This window comes from Aulonocara stuartgranti (genome assembly GCF_965226115.1).
Source record: "Aulonocara stuartgranti genome assembly, chromosome: 23".
Taxonomy (NCBI): domain Eukaryota; kingdom Metazoa; phylum Chordata; class Actinopteri; order Cichliformes; family Cichlidae; genus Aulonocara; species Aulonocara stuartgranti.
Window position 1 is genome coordinate 53,062,078 of NC_138958.1, and position 23,290 is coordinate 53,085,367.

Below are 23,290 nucleotides of genomic sequence, written 5' to 3' on the forward strand. Positions count from 1 at the left end.
TTGCATTTTTTCAGACTTTGCACATATACCGCTTCTTTAACGTGCAGATGTAAAACGACAATGATGAAGGAAAACTCGGACCTCGCTCACGTTCTCGTTTTATCCAGTAAACCGGTTCGTTTTCTTTTCTTCTGAAAGTCCTAACCGGAAATTACTTGAAAAGCGACCGGAATCTCTTCCTGGTCGATGTGGACAGAAAGAAGAAATTCAGGGTGAGGTCTGTTGTTGTAGTTGCGATAATAATGGGGAGAATTACTGACGATATGTCGGGAGAGGCCCGTGGTTTATGCAGGACTGCGTTGTGCGGCGTATGAAGCCCACTTTCATTATGCTTGAACAGATGTGCAGCGCTGCATTCTCCATGGACACTGTGTTAGCCGCTAACGCTACAGACTAGTGCACCTGTGACCGGCTTCTTTGTGTCATTTCAATCTGCGGTTATTTTCCCCATTGACTGTTAGTTAACTCAGCTTATTAAGGTGAACTTTAGGAGGTTTTTTGCAATCATCCAGGGCGGCAAGCCCCAGTCACTGGTATCCGACGTGCTGTGCAAGGTTGACGAAGAAGTCCGTCTCCAGAAATGCGTGGTGTTCGCTCAGTTTGCCCCTGGCTGGATGTTTATAGAGCCACATAGTCCCAGAATAGTTCCGAAAGTCAGCGATGGCGTCATCCAAAGCAAAGGTCGGAGTCAACAGTGAGACAAACGCCCTTAAAGACAGTAAAAGCAACGCGAGCAGCTCAGCTGAGGACGCCTCACCACATAACCGCACATATTGCCTTGATGACCTGGAGACTGTCGCCACAGTCGGTGAGTTGACCACAACATTTGATTTGTCCGTAACTGTTCGGGTGTCTTATCTTAGGCTTAGGCGGGGTGTTCCCCAGAGGTGTTTGACGCCAGAAAACCTTTTTTAAAATTGATGAGTTTTCATATTTGAGATCTTTTCCTTAAAAACATAAAGCTGGAGCTGGTCACACCTGGACCAGGTGCTGATGGTGTGCAGGCTGAGAGTTTTACAGTCTGTGCTGATTGGTTTCTATGATCGTAACATGTTGTTCTAAGGAAGCAGAAGCTTTGCTGGAGTGTTCAGTGATTTCCTGTTATTGGCAGTCGTTGCCAACTGAAAGGTTCTCTGCTGTGAAACAATCGGATCTGTTCTGTTTCCTCATTAAAATGATCCCTCAGTTGGTCTGAACTGTGAGCGTGCAGTGTGTCACTCTTACTCACACGTTCACTCTTCTGCGTTTTCATTCAGTGTCCAGTGTGTGGCTGTTTGGAGTCATCGACTGTGCTGTGCTCAGGTCTGATAGACCGAATCCTGACTTTGATTCATTCCCATAGAAACTGTTGGAATTGAAGGTTCTGGTCTGAATGAATCTTCTACCGTTTCTTTATCTGTACTTTTCCCAGTAGTGTAAGCTCACTACTGCTGCTGCTGCTGCCCGTCACCCCTCCCAGGGTACGCGCCACCAAACTTTTAAGCTTACCTTTTTTTTTTCATTTAAATACTCATATTGGTTGTATCAGCAGCAAAAACCACATATTCAAACAGAACAAACACCATTTTTACATATTTACATCATGGACAATAGTTACCAAAGCAGAGTACTGTACAGTTATTAAAATTAGAGTACAGATAAGTGGCAAGCCCAGGCTGTAGTGTGCAAACAGAGCCGGATACTGAAAGGTGCAGTTACAGCGCTGATGTAAACCTCTGTTTGTTGGGAGCAGTTCTGATTGTGCAGTCTGACAGCTGCAGGGAGGAAGGACCTGCAGAAACGCTCCTTCATGCATCGAGGATGCAGCAGTCTGTCACTGAAGCAGCTCTGCAGCAACATCTACATGCATGGGCTGGGAGACTCTGTCCATCAGAGATGTTATTTTGGCCAGAGTCCTTCTGTCTCCCACCACCTGCACTGGGTCCAGGGTGCATCCCAGCACAGAGCTGGCCTTCCTGATGACTTTATCCATATAATATGGGTTCCATAGGTCAGATTATTAGGTGCGCTCAGACTTGATATGGTACAAAAAAGTAAGAGGCATTTAAAAAAAAATCAGAACAATATAAGCACCAGTGTCAATAACAACACTGTTTTTCAGCTGTGCCCCCACACACCGTGTGGTGTACATGCACACTATGCCTGACCTAAATCCAGTAGAGCAGCATGTTTTGGTCCACCTAACCTGCCCAGATTCACCTCAACGATGCCCTGGTCCAGATCTGCGAGGAGATCTCGAGACCCTGTCCCTTGTCTCATTAGGAGCGTCCCCCATGTTGTCAGACGTCCATACAGGCACATAAGGAGTATCCTGCTGCATCAGTTTATCACTTTGGTTTTTGGAGTCTCTTTGAATTTAGCTTACTGTAGTTTTTTTCCACATTTGTATCAAATGTGGCATCCATTTGTTATTAACACATTATCCATTGAGCAGCATCAGGACCCGCACCAGTGGGGGGGTGCATGGTGGGTCCTGAGGTCCTGAGTTGGAATCCACCACCTGGCCTGTTCTGCATGCGTGTTCTACCCATGTTTGCGTGGCGTCTCTCTGAGTAATCCAGCGTCCTCCAAACACATGCATTTGGTGGGGTTGGGTTAATTGATGATTTTAAACTGCCCATGGGTGTGAATGGTTGTCTGGAGTGTGCTAGGCTCCACCCCCCATGATCGCTCGGCACCATATTGTCTTTGCTGACTGAATTGAGTTGGTGAGGAAGGCTGCTGGTGTTTCTGTGTAACTGCTGGCACATCCATCCCTGCCAGGGTTGCACCTCCGCGTCAGTCCAGGACTTAAAGAGAAATGTCGCACTTTTTAAACACAAATAATAGTTTTATCCTTTTAATATGCAAACACTGCAAATAAGTATCTCATCCAATAATACTTCAGTCAGTATTGGGCGTCAGTGTGCTTCATCATAACTGTGTGGAGGTTACCCTTTGCTCAGGTCAGCTAGTATAAATGAATGAAGGCTCGTGGTTATCAGTAAACAATAAATATAAAGGTGTCACATCTTTCAGTAACAACTCGATTTGGTGCAGTTTGAACTGAACAGATTTGCATTTCAGTGACTACAAATGGCATCCAATTGAATAAAACTATGGGATGACACCATTTATGAATTGTTATGGAAGTGAAAAGTATTCTTCTTCTTCTTCTTTTTAAACATAATTTCCTCTGGAAGGATTCTGATTCTGATGCTGATATCTGATAGGCCAATAATGTCACCTGACCCATGTGTCATCTGGGCTGTAGAGATCAGAAAGCTGCCATGAACATGCCCAGGCAGAGGTTGGACATGTTCAGGCAGCAGGCTGCCGTGAGGACACCTCACTGTTGGCACCTGCTGTACGTGATGCCACAAGAACTCGGGCAGAAACCTTCGGACTCTTACCCAGAGGACTTACAGCCCAGCCAGCTGTGGGCTGGATTTAATAATAATAATGGAGTGGATTTATATAGCGCTTTTCAAGGCACCCAAAGCGCTTTACAATGCCACTATTCATTCACTCTCACATTCACACACTGGTGGAGGCAGCTACGGTTGTAGCCACAGCTGCCCTGGGGCAGACTGACAGAAGCCAGGCTGCCATATCGCGCCATCGGCCCCTCTGGCCATCACCAGTAGGCGGTAGGTGAAGTGTCTTGCCCAAGGACACAACGACCAGGACAGAGAGCCCGGGGATCGAACCGGCGACCTTCCGGTTACAGATATGCTTCCCAACCCCCTGATCTCTCTTAAGCACTGCATTTTTTAATCAGTGTGACAAACAAATGCACGTGCCACACGTTACTTGAATTCAGAAAAGCTCGAGTCCGTTAGATATCCAATTTACAATTGTGTAAACTGGATGTGTAACTGTCTGTAGGGATGAAAGGAGCATGTCATAGAGTTTGCACTTAAAGACCAGTTTACTCAAGCTCAGCGAGTTTCATGATGTCTTAGACTGATGTCACAAAAGTCCAGATGAACAGGATCAGCGCTCCTGGACTGAGCGTGCATCAAACCCATACCTTCCTGTTGCTGCTGTCACCCTGACGCTCGTCTCCACCCTCTCCACACTGATCCACCTCTCTTCTGCACTGTGCACTGCTGTGGATGTTTGCGGCATTTCACAGCTTGTTGTGTCTTTATTGTTGTACCTGTTTGCCTCTCATGCACATGCATGTTTTCTGTTTTGCTTCTACTGACATTCATCCTTCTTCTCTCCAGTGCATACCTCCACCTGTCAGGCTCTCATCTCTTTCGCTGCATATAATAATGTTGTCTGAGAACATCATAGTCCAAGCAAACTCTCATCTGCCTCGTCTGTGAATCTGTCCATCGCCAGTCCAAGGAAGAAGGGGCTCAGAGTCCCCCCGATGTCACTTCAACCCAGCCCTGATCCGTCTGTCACTCCTGCACACCTGGCTCATTCTCACAATGTCCAGTCCAGCTTTCTGAGTCATTGACTGCTATGCACTCCAGACATTGGATCAGTTCCCTTAATTTACTACAGCACTCCAAACGTCTTATGAATAACTACAAGCCTAATATTAGCTGTCATGGTCAGATTAAAAGCACCTGGAAATGACAGTTTATATAATAAATATCTTTACAGCTGTGATCCCTGATGGCTCGCTGGGCCCTGTTTTAAAATCCTCTCTGATTTATTTTATAGAATTTTTCCTCCTCCTCCTTCTGGTTGCATTTCCTCTCTGTATGAACTGAAGATATGTTTGTATCTCTGTGTGGTTCAAGTTGAACTTCTCATCTGCTGCCTGTGTGTGTGAGTGTCCTCCACATATGTGAGTCACCCAGTCTGTTATGGGTCTTAAAGTTCTCCTTGTTGTATAGTTGGATCAAGATCAAATGAAAAAAGTTCCCCTGGCAGAACGATTTGAGTTAGTCACTGTTAGGGTGGAAACTGCACCCATCTGTCACCTCTGCTGTCTTTTTGAATGAAGAAACAATGTAAGGAGCCTTCAAAATGATGAATAGTCTAACATGCAGCATTTTGGTAATATGCATTAGGCTGCACACAAGCCAAAGCCTAATGAGTGCTGGGCAGGTGTGCAGCAGGGGATCGCATTCATCCGCTGTTTCTGGAAGCAACGGCATAAAAATCCTATTTGCCAACTCATTTTGTCTGATGAGAGGGATTTGGTGGCTAAAACAGACCAGCTAAAGCTCTTTATATGTGCACTTTAATTGTCATTGAAAACATAAGACAGCTCTCTGGTGCCATTAGGTGAGTCTGCTGCTGTCACATGCTGCGGTGGCCTTTGTGACCGTCACTCACAGTTTGGGGATTTGTTGATGCTGCTTTTATTTATTTATTGTAACTGGCGGTGCAGTGGGAATGTGTGCTGTTGCATACAGTACAGTTGTTTTGTCTGCTTCAGAAGCAAACAGGTAGATGAAGAGTTATGGATCAGTTTCAATTCAAAGTACATTATTGTCTGATGTCACCTGGCCTTCACTTTCAGTGTCACTGCTTGGTGTCTGATCACAACACTGAAAAGCATCTCTGTGCTTAGTAACATAACCGAGTGCCTGTGAGAACAGTTCTGTTCTTGGATGAGGGGAAAGGCTTGTCTAACAACATGCTAATTATGTAGTTAAGTGCACTGACGGCTTGCTAGCATTAAAGCTCTCCAGACTGGCTTTTGTTAAATCCTCCCACCATAATGTTTTGGCACAGTCTGCATGGAGGGCAACTGAAGAGTACACAGCTGTGCGTTTCATTCACCCACTATTCATGTCCTATTATAAGAAGCAGAGCCATCCTCTCTAACCCAACTACAGACCAGTACAGAAACTGCCATTCTCTGACTAGACCTCTGCAAATGACTCATTACAAAGACTGAGGTGTGCGCCGTCTCCCTGAACCAGCTCATGCAGCAGGGCTGATGCAGACGGTCATAATCTTTGGTAATAGGGCGTTGCAGCTGAGTGGGCTGCGTGTGGTCGTTTGGACCATTCTTACACACTGACAGTCCTACAGAAGCATTTTCATTTTAAAAGACATTTTTCTAGATACGACTTGTTCACCTGACTGTGACGGTGCACCGCTGTTTCTTTGTTGCTGTGGCAACAGCAACAGGACTGAGACAAAGGTTGATTGGAGGTAAAGCTGAGGAACGAGACAGCCAGCATTTCATTAGGCAGCTGCAGCAGCTCCACGTGTGACTCAGAGTAGCTGTTATATCACACAGCCGTCTCTCTCTGCCCATCAGCGCCGCAGGAATAAAATGCCAATTGGTGCTTTGTCTTTAGGAGGAGAACAGTTCTGGGCTCAGGCCAATACCTGACTGCACAAACTGTCCTCATGTGGCCACAGGAGGACACGCTGCCTGCTCCTGTGGGATCTCAGCCATTACTGCCCACTCTCACAGTTCCACTGTGACCTGACGGCACTCGGTCTGATTGCTCGTGCCCTTTCTTCCCTGTCTGAATGAATCACATTATTCTGTTTTTCTTAATGTTGTTTCTCATAGCAACAAGTATAAGGAGACGTGAAAGACCCACGAGCAACAATGGTGTTGTCCAATCAGATTAAGGATACTAGTCACACATGTAAGTGCAAAAGGCATGAAAACACTTGCACAACTAGTTTACAGGAACAGAGACGAAACTGAAGTGTGTGTGTGTGTGTGTGTGTGTGTGTGTGCGCGCGTGCGTGTGTGCGCGCGCGTGTGTGTGTGTGCGCGTGCGTGTGTGCGCGTGTGTGTGCGTGTGTGTGTGTGTGTACACTCCCTGAACAGTACTCGTCAAACACTTTGTGATTGCTGCTTCATGTTTCATGACCTACTTTCTCGTGTTACTTTAGCTAATAGCAAATAGCTGCTGCTTGTATAGTCATGATTCAGAACCAGTAGGTGTTTGGGGTCAGCGCAGCAACGTTTGCTCCTCTTCCTCTGTAGCTGACAGTCTGCTTGTAATCAGACGTATTTAAAGCCCTTTAGTTCTCTGTGGGTGGCACTTAAAAGGTTCAGTTAAGCATCAGCAACCTTACTGTGCTGATGGGAGCTCACTTCAGTTCTCTTTGGCTTCAGTAGCTTTGCAATCAGAATTGGGATCTAAATGCACTGTGATGTGAAGCACATTTTGAATCTCTGCATGCTCCTCTTGTATCTTTTATCTGTTCATGTATTCATTTCTATTTGTGTTATTTCAGTTGTTACATTAAATGTGGTGTCGTATGGAGACGTGTAAGGCAGGACAGGCAGGGAAAAGAGTAATAATAAAAGGATACAAATGGAAATGCACACCGTATCGCCAACAGCTGCCCCTGTAGGAAAAAACAAACGTACAACTCCCAGAGCACATAAATGGGAAAATACGCAGATACTTGAATCAACAGTTGTACTGGGAGTAAGTGAGCGAGTGTTATAATAACTGCGTCTTTGTCACAAATGTGCTTCATAATGAGGATGGGAAGCCCCAGTAATGTCCCCCAGGAGCCAGAGGCAAATAATGAACCAGGACAACCGTGCCATTCGTAGCCCCCACAGTACCGAAGACCTGAGGCAGCACATCTCTGCGACATCTGCAGGCCCATCCTAGCAGGAGAGGGACGGAGGCCCCAGATGGGGTGTCCACAGCCAAAGGGTGAGAGTCCCAGAGGACCAGAGGCAACGGCCAGTCACTAGAGACCAGCCACCTTGGTACTTGGTACAGGTTTCCAGGGACCTGAAAATTCCCCGGGACACCACCGAGTCTGGGGCACCCACTACCCCCACCACACAGAGTAGACTGGGGCTCATCTGCACTCTGTGTCACAATACCAATCAGTTACAACAGACACACACACACACACACACACACACACACACACACACTAAAGGGACGAGACAAACTGGTCTGGGTCTGAAACAAGCTGCACCCAACAACGGTTGTTCCCTCACCTGGACGCCCCAACCCACCCAATTGGCCTAACGGCACCCACGAGGCGCAGAGTGGACATTCTAATGTGGGTCGGCCCAAACTGCACGGCGAGTTGGCCAGGGAGGTGCAGACAGCCCCCACAGAAGGAGGGACACAGCCAGAGACCAGGCGACCCCGGGCGTGGGATCCCAGGCCCAGCACTCGCCCCTGCCCAGCTGGGGGCAAGTCCCCCACACCACAAGCACCCCAGTGCCCACATCCCAAGACCGTTAGGCAGCACCCACCCCACTTCTCAACCGTCACCAACTGAGGCAGATGCATAGACACTCCAAAACTGCAACCGCAGCTCTCCAGCCCCCAGGAGGCCACCAGGCACCCGTAGTCCCAGAGACCATCATCACCCACCTGCAAGTCAAACAGGGAAATGAGACTACACCCAACCACCCCCATTAAGTAGTGGAATTGATCAGTGGGGGCCGGAGGGAGACAAATTCATCCGTCCGTGGTTTGGTGAAGAGGCAGACATTCCACCCGTTTCTATTTTGATTGGTGCATAAGGTGTTTTTTTGGTTTCCAGTTCATGAGGATACTTTTCTTTGTGATTCGTAAGAAAAGAAGGAGTATAAATGATGTATTTGCTTCCATATCTAGTTCACCTCTATCACTGAAGTTGCACAGTTTGGGTGAGGTTGGTATGCTGTAACGAGACATGTGGTCATAGGTCTTACCCACACGTGCTCACGACCATATAGCATGCATATAATTCTCAGCAGAGTTGTTTTTGCAATAAGTGCACGTGTTCGACTGAGTGAGGTCCATTTGGAACGAACTTTGCCCTCTCAGTTTATGGTTGGGAGCGAAATTGATTTGTCAATTTTAAACAATACAAACTTTTTGAGGTACAGATATTTAAAACGTTTGACACCCAAGTAGGTATTTCTAGATTCAGGTCTCTGGGGTTGAATCTTTCCTGTATGATGATTTCAGTTTCTCATATTCAAGAAATGTGCATTTGCTGATTCTATGTGTTATAGGTTCTTCAAATGAAACAAATTTTCCATCTTGTAGAACATGTTCTGGATTTTTCCCCTTCTCGTGCCACAGTGAAAAACTGCAAAGCATTGTCTTTTTCTGATAAATATCGGGATTGTTCCAAATCGGTGTTAGTTTCATGGGCTAAGTGGAGACTTCCCACCAGACTGTGAGAGAAGTGTTTATGTTGAGGGTTTTAAAGCACTTATGATGCTCAATGCTGGAGCTGATGGTGGCAGACTGGAGATTTTCACTTTTCTACAGAAGGCTTGCTCTGGGTCCAGCATAGGGCTGTCTAAGAAGCTTGGTTTAATCCATTTTAAAACAGATCTATTGGATAAGAAATGGTGAGAAAGATTTGTCAGTTCTAGATCACACTCATGTTTTGGTTTTTGTAGAGTTTAGACTTTTTATTAGGATCATTGAAAATGAGTAGTTTATTTTCAGCAGACTCATCATTTTAGTGGCAACTCTTCCCATGAGTGATATAGGTAAAGTTCTTCAGTGTGTGAGATCACCCTCTAGCATTTTTAATAATGGAATATGATTCAACTGGATCAGGTTTAAGAGCTCGGCTGAAAAATGTATACCTGGATATGTAATGTTACCTGGATATATTGGAGCGGTGTCTGACAGTTCAGAGGCAGAGCTGCTGATTTACTCTGGTCGATGGAGTGTCTGATATGGATTAAAACTTATCTATAAATGTGATCGTCTTTAGCAAGGTTTGTAAGTAAAGTAAGTAAAATGTTATTTATATAGGACCTTTCACGACGAAATCACAAAGTGCTTCACAGAAGCTAAAACATAAAAACAAAAAGCAGCCAAAAGCAAGTTTAAAAAGATGAGTTTTTAGCTGTTTTTTAAAAGAGATGACTGAGTCCACAGATCTCAGGCTCGATGGAAGATGGGAGTTCCAGAGTCTGGGGGCCACAGTTACAGAAGCTCTGTCTCCTTTTGTTTTCAACCTCGTGTAGTGGACATGACCTCAGGGACCTACTGGGGATGTAAGGATGTAAAAGATCACTGATGTATGTTGGTGCTTGTCCATGCAGAGCCCTGAATGCCAAAATCATAATCAAAAAGTGGACTCTGAATTTTATGGGGAGCCAGTGCAGCTGGATCAGCAGGGGTGTGGCATGGGAGTACCTGGAAGACTTGGTCAATAGCCTTGCGGCAGCATTCTGAGCACCCTGCAGACGGTCCAAGAAGGCATTACTTAGACAGGTGAACAAAGAATTACAATAGTCCAAACAAGATGAAATAAATGCATGTATGATCATTGTCAGTTCAGAGCGTGACACAGTAGGACTCAGCAAAGTTTCTTAAATGGTAAAAACAGGAGCGGACCAGAGATATAACGTGAGCATCCAGCGTCAGAGCTGGGTCAAAAGTAACACCAAGACTCCTAATAGAAGATTTGGCAAATGAAGCAAGAGGGCCTAAATTTTCCACTACCAAGGGCACAAATTTATCGGGAGCATAAACAAGGACTTCAGTTTTCTCTTAAAGGAGATATATAACTGAATATCATCTGCATAGCAGTGATAAGAAATGTCCTTAAACGTGCTCAATAAGTGCTGAAGAGGGAGTAAATACAACAAAAACAATAAGGGTCCCAACACAGAACCTTGTGGCACACCATAGGCAAGAGAAGTGGAGGAAGACCTGAACTTAGAGGTAGCCACAGAGAAGAATCGCTCACACAAACAGTCCAAAGCAGACCCTGATATACCCACCCAGTGTCTCAGCCTATCTAACAAAATGTGATGGAAAGTAACACGTCATAAGCGTATAGGCTCACCTTCTGGTCTGTCTTCAGTTTGAACTTTGATAGCTACGTTTGGTCAGATTGCTGCTGCTGCTGCTAATGGTGAATCCGTTTAGTTCCAGTAGAGTTATATTGTTAAGAAGTTCTGCAGTGTCAGCATCGGAGGGATTCATCTGTGATGAGTGTAAAGCTGCATAAAGGTCTTTAAAATGTTTTTTTTCCTGCTGTACTGAGCGTGTCAATTTCTGGATTAAATCTAGGTTGAAGTCTCCTCCTATTATGAGTCGGTGTCAGTGATCAGAAAGGGAAGGAATGAAGAAAGGAGGGGTCATCAACATTTGGACCATATATACTAGCCAAACACAAACTTCATACATTAAGTATTATAAGTCTGCCCTCTGGATCTGTAAGTGTTGCTTATAGTGAAGTTAGTTTTTCTCCTAACAAAGGGCAGCCAAAGAACGCCCTTCAAACAAGCTGAGTTGTGCTTACAGATTGATTAAAGGAGTTCAGCTTGTAGTGAAGGAAAAAAGGGTCACACCAAATATTGACTGTGAAGCTTGGTAGAATTGCACAAATACTGCATTTTCCTTATATGTTTAAAAGTATGCAGAGGTTTCAATAAATCCATTTTGTGCATTTTTCCTGACACAATGTAAAACAGCATCTAAAAAAATGAAGGGTGTAAAGACTCTTGCACCACAGACTTGCTGGTGTGCTCCTGCGTACTATTAGAAACATTAAATAAGAACTAAGACACACACATAACCCGTTCACATGCAGCTAAAAACAGCCACAACACGCTGGGAAGAGCAGCCCGCCTGAGCTGCGCCTGCCTGGCACCAGGACGGCCTTGGTTCCAGGCTGATGATTACTCCTGCTTGATAAACAATCCTTTGTCATGGTCAAGTTCCCCTGTGTGACCCCCTACTTCCCCCTGTTTCTCCCACTTTAGGCACGGGGACTTTTGGACGGGTCTTCCTGGTCAAGGACAAAAAGAGCAGGGCCTTCTTTGCCCTGAAGCAGATGAAGATCCCTGACGTGATCCGACTGAAGCAGGAGCAGCACGTCCACAACGAGAAGGAGGTGCTGAGCGAGGTCAACCACTCCTTTCTCATCAGACTGTGAGTGCTCTTCGCAGTCTCATCTGCAAACACATGGGGGCTCGTAGTCCAGTTGTAAATATGATCAACCTATCTCTAATAATCAGCTATGTACCACAGGCCTTCAAGCTGGCTGTAGTTAAACCTTTACTCAAAAAGCATCTCTAGACCCAGCAGTCTCAGCTAATTACAGGCTAATCTCCTTCCTTTATATCAAACATCCTTGAAAGAGTAGTTCACACACTGAGGTCAATTATGGAGTTCCACAGGGTTCAGTGCAAGGCCCAGGTCGGTTTACACTTACATGCTTCATTACAGGCAGTGTAGATGATGAGGGACTAGCAGAGAGGCAATGTTTCTGTCACATTCTCTTTGCTGGCTTCCTGTTAAATCCAGAGTTGAATTGAAACTCCTTCACAAACAGGGTTATGGTTTGCTTTGAGGTGATTGTTGTTGTGATCTCAACCTATATAAATAAAATAAAATTGACTTGAACATTTCTCAGTTTCGATGTGTTTTGGTGTGAATAATCATCCAAAGCATCATAAGAAAACACGCTTACTCTTTAGCGTGTAACATGGGAGCGTTGTGTTTTCTGTGTTACATAAAGGATAGAAATGACAAATTGTGAAAGCAAGAGTAGAGCTGAAACGTATGTGAGGGTCAGAGAGGCCAGCAGCCTCGTCCATCTTCATCAGTGACGGTGCTTTTTTGTCCTCGTTCATCTGAAGTGCCCTCCAGCTGAAACGCTTCCTGCACGCCTGCCCAAACACCACTGGGACATAAAAGAGCCGCAGAATGATGCAGCTTCTCATCTGATGTGATTCTCTCCACTTATTTAGACGTTAACAGTTTTGCCCTGCAGTGAACTTGTAGGACTGAACAAGACAGTGACGATAAAAGCTAAATGTAAGCCTGAGCTAACAGCACGTTTGACCCTGCTGTCTGTTACGTGGCAGGTTCTGGACTCACCACGATGAACGTTTTCTCTATATGCTCATGGACTACGTGCCGGGCGGCGAGCTCTTCAGCTACTTACGGAGCCGTGGGCGCTTCAGCAACGCCACGGGCCTTTTCTATACCTCTGAGATCGTTTGTGCCATTGAGTACCTCCACTCCAAAGAAATTGTGTATCGAGACCTGAAGCCTGAGAACATCTTGCTGGACAGCGAAGGACACATCCGTCTGACCGACTTTGGCTTTGCCAAGAAGCTCACGGACAGGTAAAAACCAGTGTTTGTGTGCTCACTGGATATTTGTTTTGAGGTAAGAACTAAATGCAGAAGAAAGATTTAAGGTAACGAATGCGTATTGTTGAAACAAGTAACACCCATAAGACACTAGCTGATGCTGGGGACGATACAGAGCTGTCTTTGGAATAAAGATGTGTTTTGCAATAAAATAGCTTCTTGTGGATTTCGTTCAACAAGCCTTTTGTAGCTTTCAGTTGCACGAGTCCATCATGAGCCCCTCAGCCTCAGTCACGATGCCTCATCAAGTAATGAAAGCTGATCGTGGATGTTGGAGACGAGTAACTGAGGTTTAACCTGAAAGGGCAGCAATGGTAGCAATGATTTGGTGTATAACTCTGTGCAGCACACAGACTCCATCTTCCGATTGCTCTTGAAGGTGTCCCACTGCAGAAAATTAGCTTCTGTGATTGGTGGAGAAAGTAGATGATTGCTTGTCAGAGCTGAAAGGAATTTGGAATAGTCTCTGAAATGATCTGTAAAGCCAGATGACAGATAACAAATGATATCATGTATTTATAGAAACAAAGCCAGGAGCAACAAAGCAGCTGATTCTAACCAGACGTGCTCATAAACTGAGTGGAAGGCTTCGTCTGATCCACGGCAGACGTGTCCTTCCAACACATTTGCCTGTTTATAGTAAAACATTTATTACATACAGCTGCAAGATGTATTGAACATTATGTTCATAATACGTTATTGTCCAATAAGCCTGGGCTTGTTGCTTTTTCTAATGCAATCATGTTTCTTTCACACCAGAACTTCATGTCACCCCTCAGCCGTCAGAGGCTCGTGAAGTATGGTCAGGTGGTGTGAATCCACCAACTGGAGAACAGCACCACAGGTCGCATTAAAACTGACGAGATCTATGACCTCAAGATCGGAGGTCAAGTTTTCTGAAAATCTTACAAACGCAATAACTTGAAAACGAGGCGACATGAGATTTTGAGAGCATAGAGGTGTGCGCCCGCAGGCTGACAGTACTTTTAATAAACCATGAAAGAAGGAACTTTCTGTTCCACATTAATGTGTCCAAGTTTTAATGCACAGACTTTATTTGCTGTGTGTTTTACTGAATCTGATTAAAAGATATGTTACCAAAGAAAAAAGCCCAGATTAGCATCATGTGATGCACACATGGGTGGCTGTCCCTTCCCTGCGTCTCACTGTGCCCCACAGGCTACTGCTAAACCTAGAGGTCAGACCTGAGCTGACCTTTGGTTGAAACCTGCAAATATCAGGTTCAGTTTGTGAGACTGAACCTTTATATTATAATCTGCCTGCCTCTCTGCCTCAGCTCCTTCCTACTGTACATAAAATAGAAAATGTAACCACTTCTTTATAAAGCGACGCCTCTGTAATTCATACAAGATAATGATGTGAGGAACAAATGTCCTCTTGATTGCAAATGCTGTCGGTGCTCTGCCCACACGGCTCACTGCGCTGCGTCTATACCCGGTTATGTCCTGGTTTGTGAGGATTCAGGTTGCACTTCATTACGTTTACAGTAGTGAAGTTTGTTCTCCTCATAACAGAGTATTTTGTGGGAACAGATCTGAATGTTTACTGTTGTTTGCGTGTTTATGTAACTACTGTGGGATCCATGGATGGGATGCGTGCACAGTAAATGACCTCGGACAGCATCTGCTGTCATTTGGTGACATTATTTTTTAAATGATCCAATAAAATAGAACATGTTGGATGTTGTTGATTGAAGTGTGGGATTTTGGGCTGAATGTGATTGGATAAATTTGGCATTTTGTATTTTTGCTGCATAAATTCTGTTTTTCTGCAGCTTTGCCTGAGAAAGAGCACAAACGACCATCGGTCAGGAGCCCTGGACACAAACAGCCGCTGCACTCGTGTGAGGCAGAAGCCGCCCTTTGTCTTTTTATTTAGGACTGTTTTAACTGTGAGGTTCTGCTGGATTGTGCACACGGTGCACGTCCACTGTCACGGCTTTAGCTGAAATTTAAAAGACGCACGAAAGCGTTCACAGGGGAGAGTTGACAGAGGCAGCTTGATGGCTTTTCACTGACTGAGGACGTTCACAACAGGTAAAAGCACTTTGGCTTGGACTCATGCTGCTCACTGGATGGTTGTATTGTTTTGAGTTTGATTGGCCAGTTAGCTCATAGAGAGCTTCATGTTCCTGTGAGATGGAGGAAATGTTTCACTGGAGGAGAAACTGGCGTCCTTTAGCCTGAATTAGATATACAGTAGTCGAGATCTCCCGGTCACCTCAGCAGAATGTCGAAGATGCAGAGTGAAGGAAGAGATGGCTTTATGTCTGCACTGCGGTCTCAGTTTCTCTCTGCATTTCGCCCAGAGCTGTACATGTAAAGATAATGGTGTAAGATTACATTTCCCCCAGACTGCGAGAGCAGAACAGATGGACAGCAGATACCTTTCTGATGTGCAAGTGACCCTCTTATATAAATGGAGGGCAGCAGAATTGCCTGGAATAGGAAGACAACTGCCTGATTGCCACGAGCTTTGTTGTGCTCTCCACGTTCAGGTTGTGATAAAGCACAGAGCTGCCAGTGTCTCCACAGTGCCCCCTGCTGGCAGATACACTCATCAGCACATTCAAACGTGACGACACGAAACTGTGAAGAGCAAGAACACATCCCTCGATATCATCACATATCACACTTATGTCCATCCTGCACCCCACGTATGATTCTACCGACAGCAGCAGCCTCCTCCTCCTCCGCCGGGGCGACGTGATTTCCATACAAATTACTGTTGTCATGGTAACTGGTTGAAAGAGGTCATTACCTAGGTGATATTGGTGACAAATGATGAAAGGCTGGCACTGGACCAAGTGCTCTTCAACAAAGGACAAGTGGCTTTGACAGAGGTGTGTGTGTGTGTGTGTGTGTGTGTGTGCGCGTGTGCGCGTGTGCGCGTGTGCGCGTGTGTGTGTGGGCGTGTGTGTGTGCGTGCGTGCGTGCGTGCGTGTGTGCGTGCGTGTGTGCGTGCGTGCGTGCGTGTTTGTGTGCGTGTGTGGTGTGTGTGTGTGCGTGCGTGCGTGTTTGTGTGCGTGTGTGGTGTGTGTGTGTGCGTGCGTGCGTGCGTGCGTGCGTGTTTGTGTGTGTGTGTGCGTGTGTGCGTGCGTGTGTGTGCGTGTGTGCGTGCGTGCGTGTTTGTGTGCGTGTGTGCGTGTGTGTGCGTGCGTGTGTGTGTGCGTGCGTGTGTGTGTGCGTGCGTGTGTGTGTGTGTGTGTGTGTGTGCGTGCGCACGTGTGTGTGCGTGCGCACGTGTGTGTGTGGTGTGTGTGCGCGCGTGTGTGTGTGTGTGGTGTGTGTGCGCGCGTGTGTGTGTGGTGTGTGTGTGCGCGCGTGTGTGGTGTGTGTGCGCGCGTGTGTGGTGTGTGTGCGCGCGTGTGTGGTGTGTGTGCGCGCGTGTGTGTGTGGTGTGTGTGTGCGCGTGTGTGTGTGTGTGTGTGTGTGTGTGTGTGTGTGTGCGTGGCACATGCAGAGAGTGTCAATCAGCTAGACAGGAGCATGCACAGCCACATGTAAGTAATCTGCTCTAGACTGCATTTCATCACAGCACCTGGACAAACAGCTGTAGTGATGATGATGTGTTTCAGTCTTATCTTCTGATGTTGTCCTCTAATGTTCTGTGTTGGAGGATGAAACCTGCCCAGTGTTGCTGCAGTGCGCTCACACACTGGCGTGGCTGCTTTGTCAGTAATAGACTAAGTAAGACTTTGGTTGCTGTGGCAGAAAGATGATGCAGAGGTGATGCACATTTAAAACACGCCTAACTGAAATGTGCAGGAGCGATGCTGTGACTAATAGTGTCGGCTGGTTTTTCTTTGTTCCATTAGTCTGCTGGTGTGTCACCAGTTGCAGCAAAGCAGCTGATGTACTTTATTAGTTTAGTTACAGATTTGTGTTCCTGTTCTGCGCTTCATGGTTCACAGCACAGCTTCAGATCCAGGTGAGAGCAGAGTGTGGGTGTGTGTCCAGCACCAGCTGTATCCAGTCTGAATACAGATCAGTTTAAGCCTTTTATTGGTCTGTAAATTCTGAGGACGGAGAGGGAGAGACAATTAAACATGCTAGAGTGGACATGTGGGCGGGGTCAACAGCAGCAGTTATAAATGCCTCTGCCCATATTCACTGATGATTTTCTCCCAGTGTCCAGGTGGGTTCTCTCCAGGTTACTGCGACTTCCTGCCAGTCTAAACACATGCAGGTGGAGGGGTTAAACTGTGTGTAGGTGTGAGTGTGTCTGTGTTAGTCTGGCAACCTGTCCAGGGTGTGTCCCACCTCTCGGTCGGTACATGCATTTAATGGAAGCTTTGTGTGTTTTCCATTCGCACACTGTGGACGTTGTAAAGCATTTATGGACATGAATAGTAGCATTTGACAGGATTGCTGTCTCTCTAAACATGGCTGCCACTATATTAACGTGACAGTCTATAAATCTGTTCTCCACTCTCGGATTTGGAACATGCGATCATGTGAGTCTGCACAATAACAGGAGAGTTTGTATGCATCAAAAGCAGCTCTCACCAGCGTGCTTGTTTAGCTGTGTGGAGTCAGGACGATCTTCCAAGGCTCCTCTAAGTATTGGATCCTTTGATGGACTTCTTCTTTGTGTTGTGCATGTTTATTCTTTCACCTCACAAATTGTCATTTCACTTATTTTGAAAAGTTCTGGTCGACACGATTGAGCCTTTGTCTCAGACTGTGTCCACCCTAGAACGGGCGTAAGTTGTTCTGAAGGTAACATTATCGTGTGTACCCAACTGAAAGGAGGTTTACAAATGTGAATAGAGTTGACTAAAGCAGCATATTGCATTAAGTGTAAGGCAGTGTACACAGACAGCATCTCTAAAGCTGCTCCTGCTTCCCGTTATTGTTCGCACCTCCTTCATTTGTTGCTCAGTATTTGATTTCACTGCCGGCCTACGGCTGTGCGATGTGACCAAAACCTCATGTCCCGATATCAGACATCTATCGTCCGATAACGATATAAATCACAGAAATGTAACATTTTCTGTAAATTCTGTGAATCTCGGGCAGCTCGACTTGCGTGAAGTGTTTCCAGCTGGGCGTCGTGTAGCTGGAGTCGAGTGTTTTAACCGATGCATGAAACGATACGTTTTTAGACATAAGTTGTAACGGCGCCGTTTTCTTTGTGAGTATTTCTTACACGGCGTGCTGCGGGGAGAAGCCTGTTCTAACGTTTGAGTCTGAGGTTTATTTTTTAGCACCTGGCGTCTTTTTTACTTCTCATCCGTAAATAATCTGCTCTTTCACGTGATTCAGTTTATTTTGAAAAGTCTCAACAGGATCTTGAGCTTTATTGTGAAAGGTTTATGTGGAACATAAACAAGCGGACACGCGATGCTGTTACCGTCGTTGTTGCTAACGACGACGCATAAAAACAGGCGCTTGTCCGTCCGTAGTGTGGTTATATTAAATATAAGAGAAAGAGAGAACTTTAAGAAATGAACACAGCCGCTACAGTGACATCAGAACATGAACAAATATTGCCGTAAACAGTTTATTTTGCGACACCATGAAACAAACGACAGCGTAAAATGAAACGACGGACGTTTTTATATCGTCATCAGATATATATGGTTATAGCAAACAGCCCTATGCCCGCCCACATTACACTCAGGCAGACATCGATCCATTACTCTTCCCACGTCCACACTGAGGCCCCACATCCTCATGGTAATACTGAAGATGACACAGCTGGGCCAGAATGCAAGTGCAGATCACGTTAGCAGTGTGGAACGTAAAGGTTACAAAAAGAAATGATAACGGGGATCACAGAACTGTTTGTGTTTGCATCTTGTCTCTGGACCAACTGCAGAAGCATCATGGTGATGAGAAGGATGTTAGAATCACCTGAAACCCTTCATCCTAAAAAGGCTCACGTTGGTCTTCTGTGGCCAGTTTAGCCACTGGATGAATTAATAACATTCATTTATGATCTGAACATGAAGCCATTTCACACCAAAGCTGTTCTTACTCTGCTAGTTATATGGAAAGAATCAATAACTTTGACAGAAAGAAAATTACAATGAAACCTGTTATTCATAATAACTCAGCTGTCACACAAGTAGGTTTGGATTGAAGAAGCAGGAGATGGAATAAATATTTGATGTCCTCTCTGGCAATCAGGACCTGGACTCTGTGTGGGACTCCTGAGTATCTGGCCCCTGAAGTCATCCAAAGCAAAGGTCACGGCCGGGCAGTGGACTGGTGGGCTCTGGGCATCCTCATCTTTGAAATGCTGGCTGGGTAAGTGGTGCAGTCTAAACATCTCTACACCTGCTGTAAACACTAGAGGGCACTCTCCTCCATTAGACCGACTGGGGTAAATCTGCACTCCTTCATTTTGTAAAAGGCAGTCAGAGTCGAACCTGTTTGACCTTTAACCTCCTAGGACCTGCGTCCACATATGTGGGCATCACATTTTGGGTTATTTAGACCAAAATACTCAATTTTGCTCTACAAGGGCCTGATGTCCACTGACGAGGACGTAATGCTGCTACTGCTCTATCAACATTTTAAACGAATATCTTCATATGTGGCTCTCATTTTTCTTAGAAACAAAAATAAGGTAGAAAAAAATCTGGTAATTCTTTGTTTTTACATTCATCAGGACCCAATCAGCCCAAATATCAAAGAGAGATTGAAAATGTATCCTGTGGAAGATTTTGGGTCTTAGGAGGTTAAAGTCAGGCCCAAGGCCACGGCTGATATGTGGAGGGAGACGTGCTGAAATCTACAGTCTGACAGCTCAGAGAAATATCTGCAGATACACACAATAAGGCAGGTACACACTGACAACCACCGAGGTCTCCCTCACATGCCTGAAATAAGCTTTTGGGTAGACATAAAGCAGCACGGAGAGAGCAGACCACTGCAGTGGTTTGTGTTCATGGAGCAGAAGAATTATTCAGTTAATCGTACTTTGACTTATTAGTCCTTTGTTTTTACAGGTAAAAATCTCATTTCCAGGAGAGACCTGCATTACTGCTGTTATTGTCTCATGCTGGGAAATCTTGTCATTATTAGAGGCTGTAGAGCTGGGACAAATTAATCTGTGAATGGGCCTCATTGTAGCACAGGAAGAACAACAGCACTGATCCTTATAGAAAGCACCTCTGTTTGTTCTCATGTGCTCACAAACAATAAGGATTTCCATTCGTCTGTGGCATTCCAGCAGTGCTGAAGGCTGTGATTGGCTTGTTTCAGAGACATTAATCCAGCAATGATTTCACTGCACAGTGCATGTTGCATTATGTACAGCACTGTGCAAAGGGTGGAAGCACTACAACATGCCAGAGACCCTTTGAAAGTAATGGCAGGAGTACTTTGTCGTTACCACAAAATGAGTGAAGACAGAAAAACTGGTCTTCAAGCCAACTGGCGAGTAGCTGGTTTAGCATCGGTGAGAACTTCCCACAGTGGATTTGGGCTTCCTCAGAGTCGTCTGTTTGTGCATCCCACACTGCATCACTTTCTGTTCTGCAACTAAGCAAAACGGAGGAAAGAGGATCTTAACTGAAATGTCCCTCAGTGACGGGGGGCGGGGCTTAACACAAATGTGTAAAAACTGCCTGAGGATGGAAGAAAGAGTTAAACTGTGGACTCTGTGTCTCAGTGCAAAATCTTCAGACCGTCTGTCTGGAGGGACACACGAAGCAGTGACTCGGACACATTCCAGTCTGAAAGGAAAAAAGCTTTCACAGAGTTTCATATTGACCCTTGATGTGCCACTGACACCTGTCCAGACTACATAACGCTCTTACATCAATCACGCTGAACCCCGTGGAGCGCCCTCCTCCACTTGCACTGAAATGCCACCTTTCTGTGAGCCTGGCCTGTCCTCCTCCTCCATCTAGGTTCTGTGTTTTGCTGGGAAAAGCTCCATGGCTTTGAATTGGTGGAAGGAATGTGACCTTTTTCCAAGTATGAGTGTGAGCAGGCGTTGAAGTGTTGGTGTATGTGGGAAAAGCTGCAGGCTGTGCTGCTCCCAGCAGAGGGACACTTCCACAGTCGGACAAAGACTCTTCATTCAGCATCGCCGTGAAGCTGTTTGTCACACGTCTCCACCAAAGAATGCAGCAGCTGTTTTTGAGAACTCAGCATCAGTAGATCATCCTGCTTTGGGCCAAAGCTTGTGTAGGAAAAACATCAAGTCAAGGATGAGGGGGAAAGTCTCCCTTATAATTTTACTTCTGGGCCCATATTCCTGTCCTTAATGGAAACCAGTACCCTTTAGTATTTGCAGTTGCAGTACATGTGGCCGTGTATATGAAACCTTATTTCTTCTACAACTTACTTTTCTGCAGTACCTGATTTTCCACCTCAGCTCAGCAGAGCATCAGCCTGGTGGTTACATGGAGCTGCTGGAGGGGACACTTGCTGGTCTGGACTCCAGTTCCTCCACACTGCAGCCGTCAATACAATCTGATTTGAAAATGCTGGGACAAACCTACGATGCATGATCATTTAGTGATTCTTCAGGCTTTCTAGTAATTGAATGAACACCTCAGAGGTTCCCCTGAGGCTGTTTCATGAAGCTGACATAAAATCTCATTCGAGGGCATTTTACAAGGACAGGATCTTACTTTAGAAAAGCTCATGATCTCCTCACATTGGTTAGCTTTGTGGATGCAACTGGTTTCTGGAGAATTCTTCTTTATTGTAACGTTCCCTTGCAATCAGCAGAGGCTCTATTTTGCAGCGCTAATATTCAAATTTAAAGTAATGTGTACATTAACCATGAAGAGGCTGCCAGGAAAGCTTTCCCCCCACGTCCAGCAGCCTGAGGCTGTAGGCTAAGTGGAAGGAAGGAGGCCGGGGACTGGAGAGCGTCAGCAGCACGGTCCAGGATGAGACAACGAACATCTGCGAGTACATCAGGAAGATGGCCAAACATGACGGCATGCTTAGGGAGTACCTCAGGCAGCAGAGACCCGAGGAAGAGGAGGAACCATCATGGAACGGCAGATAGAGGAGGTGGCTGCCATCCAGAATCCTACCAGAGGCTGGACAAAGCTGGACTGAAAGACAGCACAGAGCACTAATCATGGCAGCACAGGAACAAGCTCTGAGTACAAGATCCATAGAGGCTGGGGTCTATACACCAGGCAAGACCCCAGGTGTGTAAAGATGCCCCTGAGACAGTCCAGCATGGTGCTGGGTGTCATCACTGATTTGTGGAATCGATTCGATTTGAATCAGGAAATTTTGCCTCAGACAGCCAGAAATATTGTAATCCTGATCACAGCACACATCCATATTTTTATATATCAAAACAAAGCTGACGCTTGTGAGACTTCATCACAGGTGTGAGCATCACAGCAGATCAAAGTAACTGAGGATAAAACAGAAAAACATGAAGCAGATTTTTCTGGCCTGACTTTGTAAAGCAGACAACCTTAAAAATATTCTGCAGTAGAACGAAAACGAAAGAAAACCATGAATCAACATGTGAACATGACCTGATGCTGCTGAAGTGAAGCAGAGTTACAGGGTTGATTACAGACTAGAGATGGACCGATCCGATATTACGTATCGGTATCGGTCCGATACTGACCTAAATTACTGGATCGGATATCGGAGAAAAATAAAAAATGTAATCCGATCCATTAAATATCACGAAAGCACCTCACAAAACTTGCAACACGCCGTAACTCGCCTCAGAACGTTAGCACGTCGGAGCAGTATGCATCACGTGATAGAGCGGCTGTGGCATGCGGGACCTGTCGGTGGTCTGGATAGCATGTGGAGCTTCGCTAGCAACCCGGCATTTCATCTCCGACAAAGTTATCCCGAGAGAAGTAAAGCAAGTGTGTAAGTCCATCTCTGAATGTTTGTAAAGCATTCCTGCGTTAAGCTTAACAAACGATATATGGAGCGACTGCCTCTTCTTGCTGCTACTTCAATCGTGAAACTGCTTAACGATCAGCTGATCGGCTTTTCTGTCGCGAGTCCGTCTCTCTAGTTTGTTTTTGGCCCACTTTGCACCAGAAAGAGGAAACCAGCGGCTGAACAACAGCAGCACGTTTAAGCTTGATCAGCTGTTGTTAGAATTTATTTAATATTACTTTCTACTCGAGGATCTTTTTCTACGTAGCTGACGCTGGTAACTGTGCAGGGGCGGATCTAGCAAAGTTTAGCCAGGGGGGCCGATAGGGCATGAACAGGGAAAAGGGGGCACAAAGACATACTTTTCTTTCTTATTCTCATTTAAAATGTCGAGCTTTTAATAAATAAT

At 45.6% G+C, this 23,290-nt stretch overlaps 1 protein-coding gene across 1 annotated transcript in view; it reads left to right on the forward strand.

The window, feature by feature from the left end:
- Positions 1-23,290, forward strand: part of prkx (protein kinase X-linked) — a 36,173-nt gene that overhangs the window by 67 nt on the left and 12,816 nt on the right. The window contains exons 1-4 of the mRNA XM_082523486.1: positions 1-808; positions 11,627-11,795; positions 12,734-12,997; positions 19,180-19,299. The exon at positions 1-808 is cut by the window's left edge and continues 67 nt beyond it. Coding sequence (XP_082379612.1) covers positions 661-808; positions 11,627-11,795; positions 12,734-12,997; positions 19,180-19,299 — 701 coding nt within the window. The 5' untranslated portion in view covers positions 1-660. The remainder of the gene's footprint in view (positions 809-11,626; positions 11,796-12,733; positions 12,998-19,179; positions 19,300-23,290) is intronic.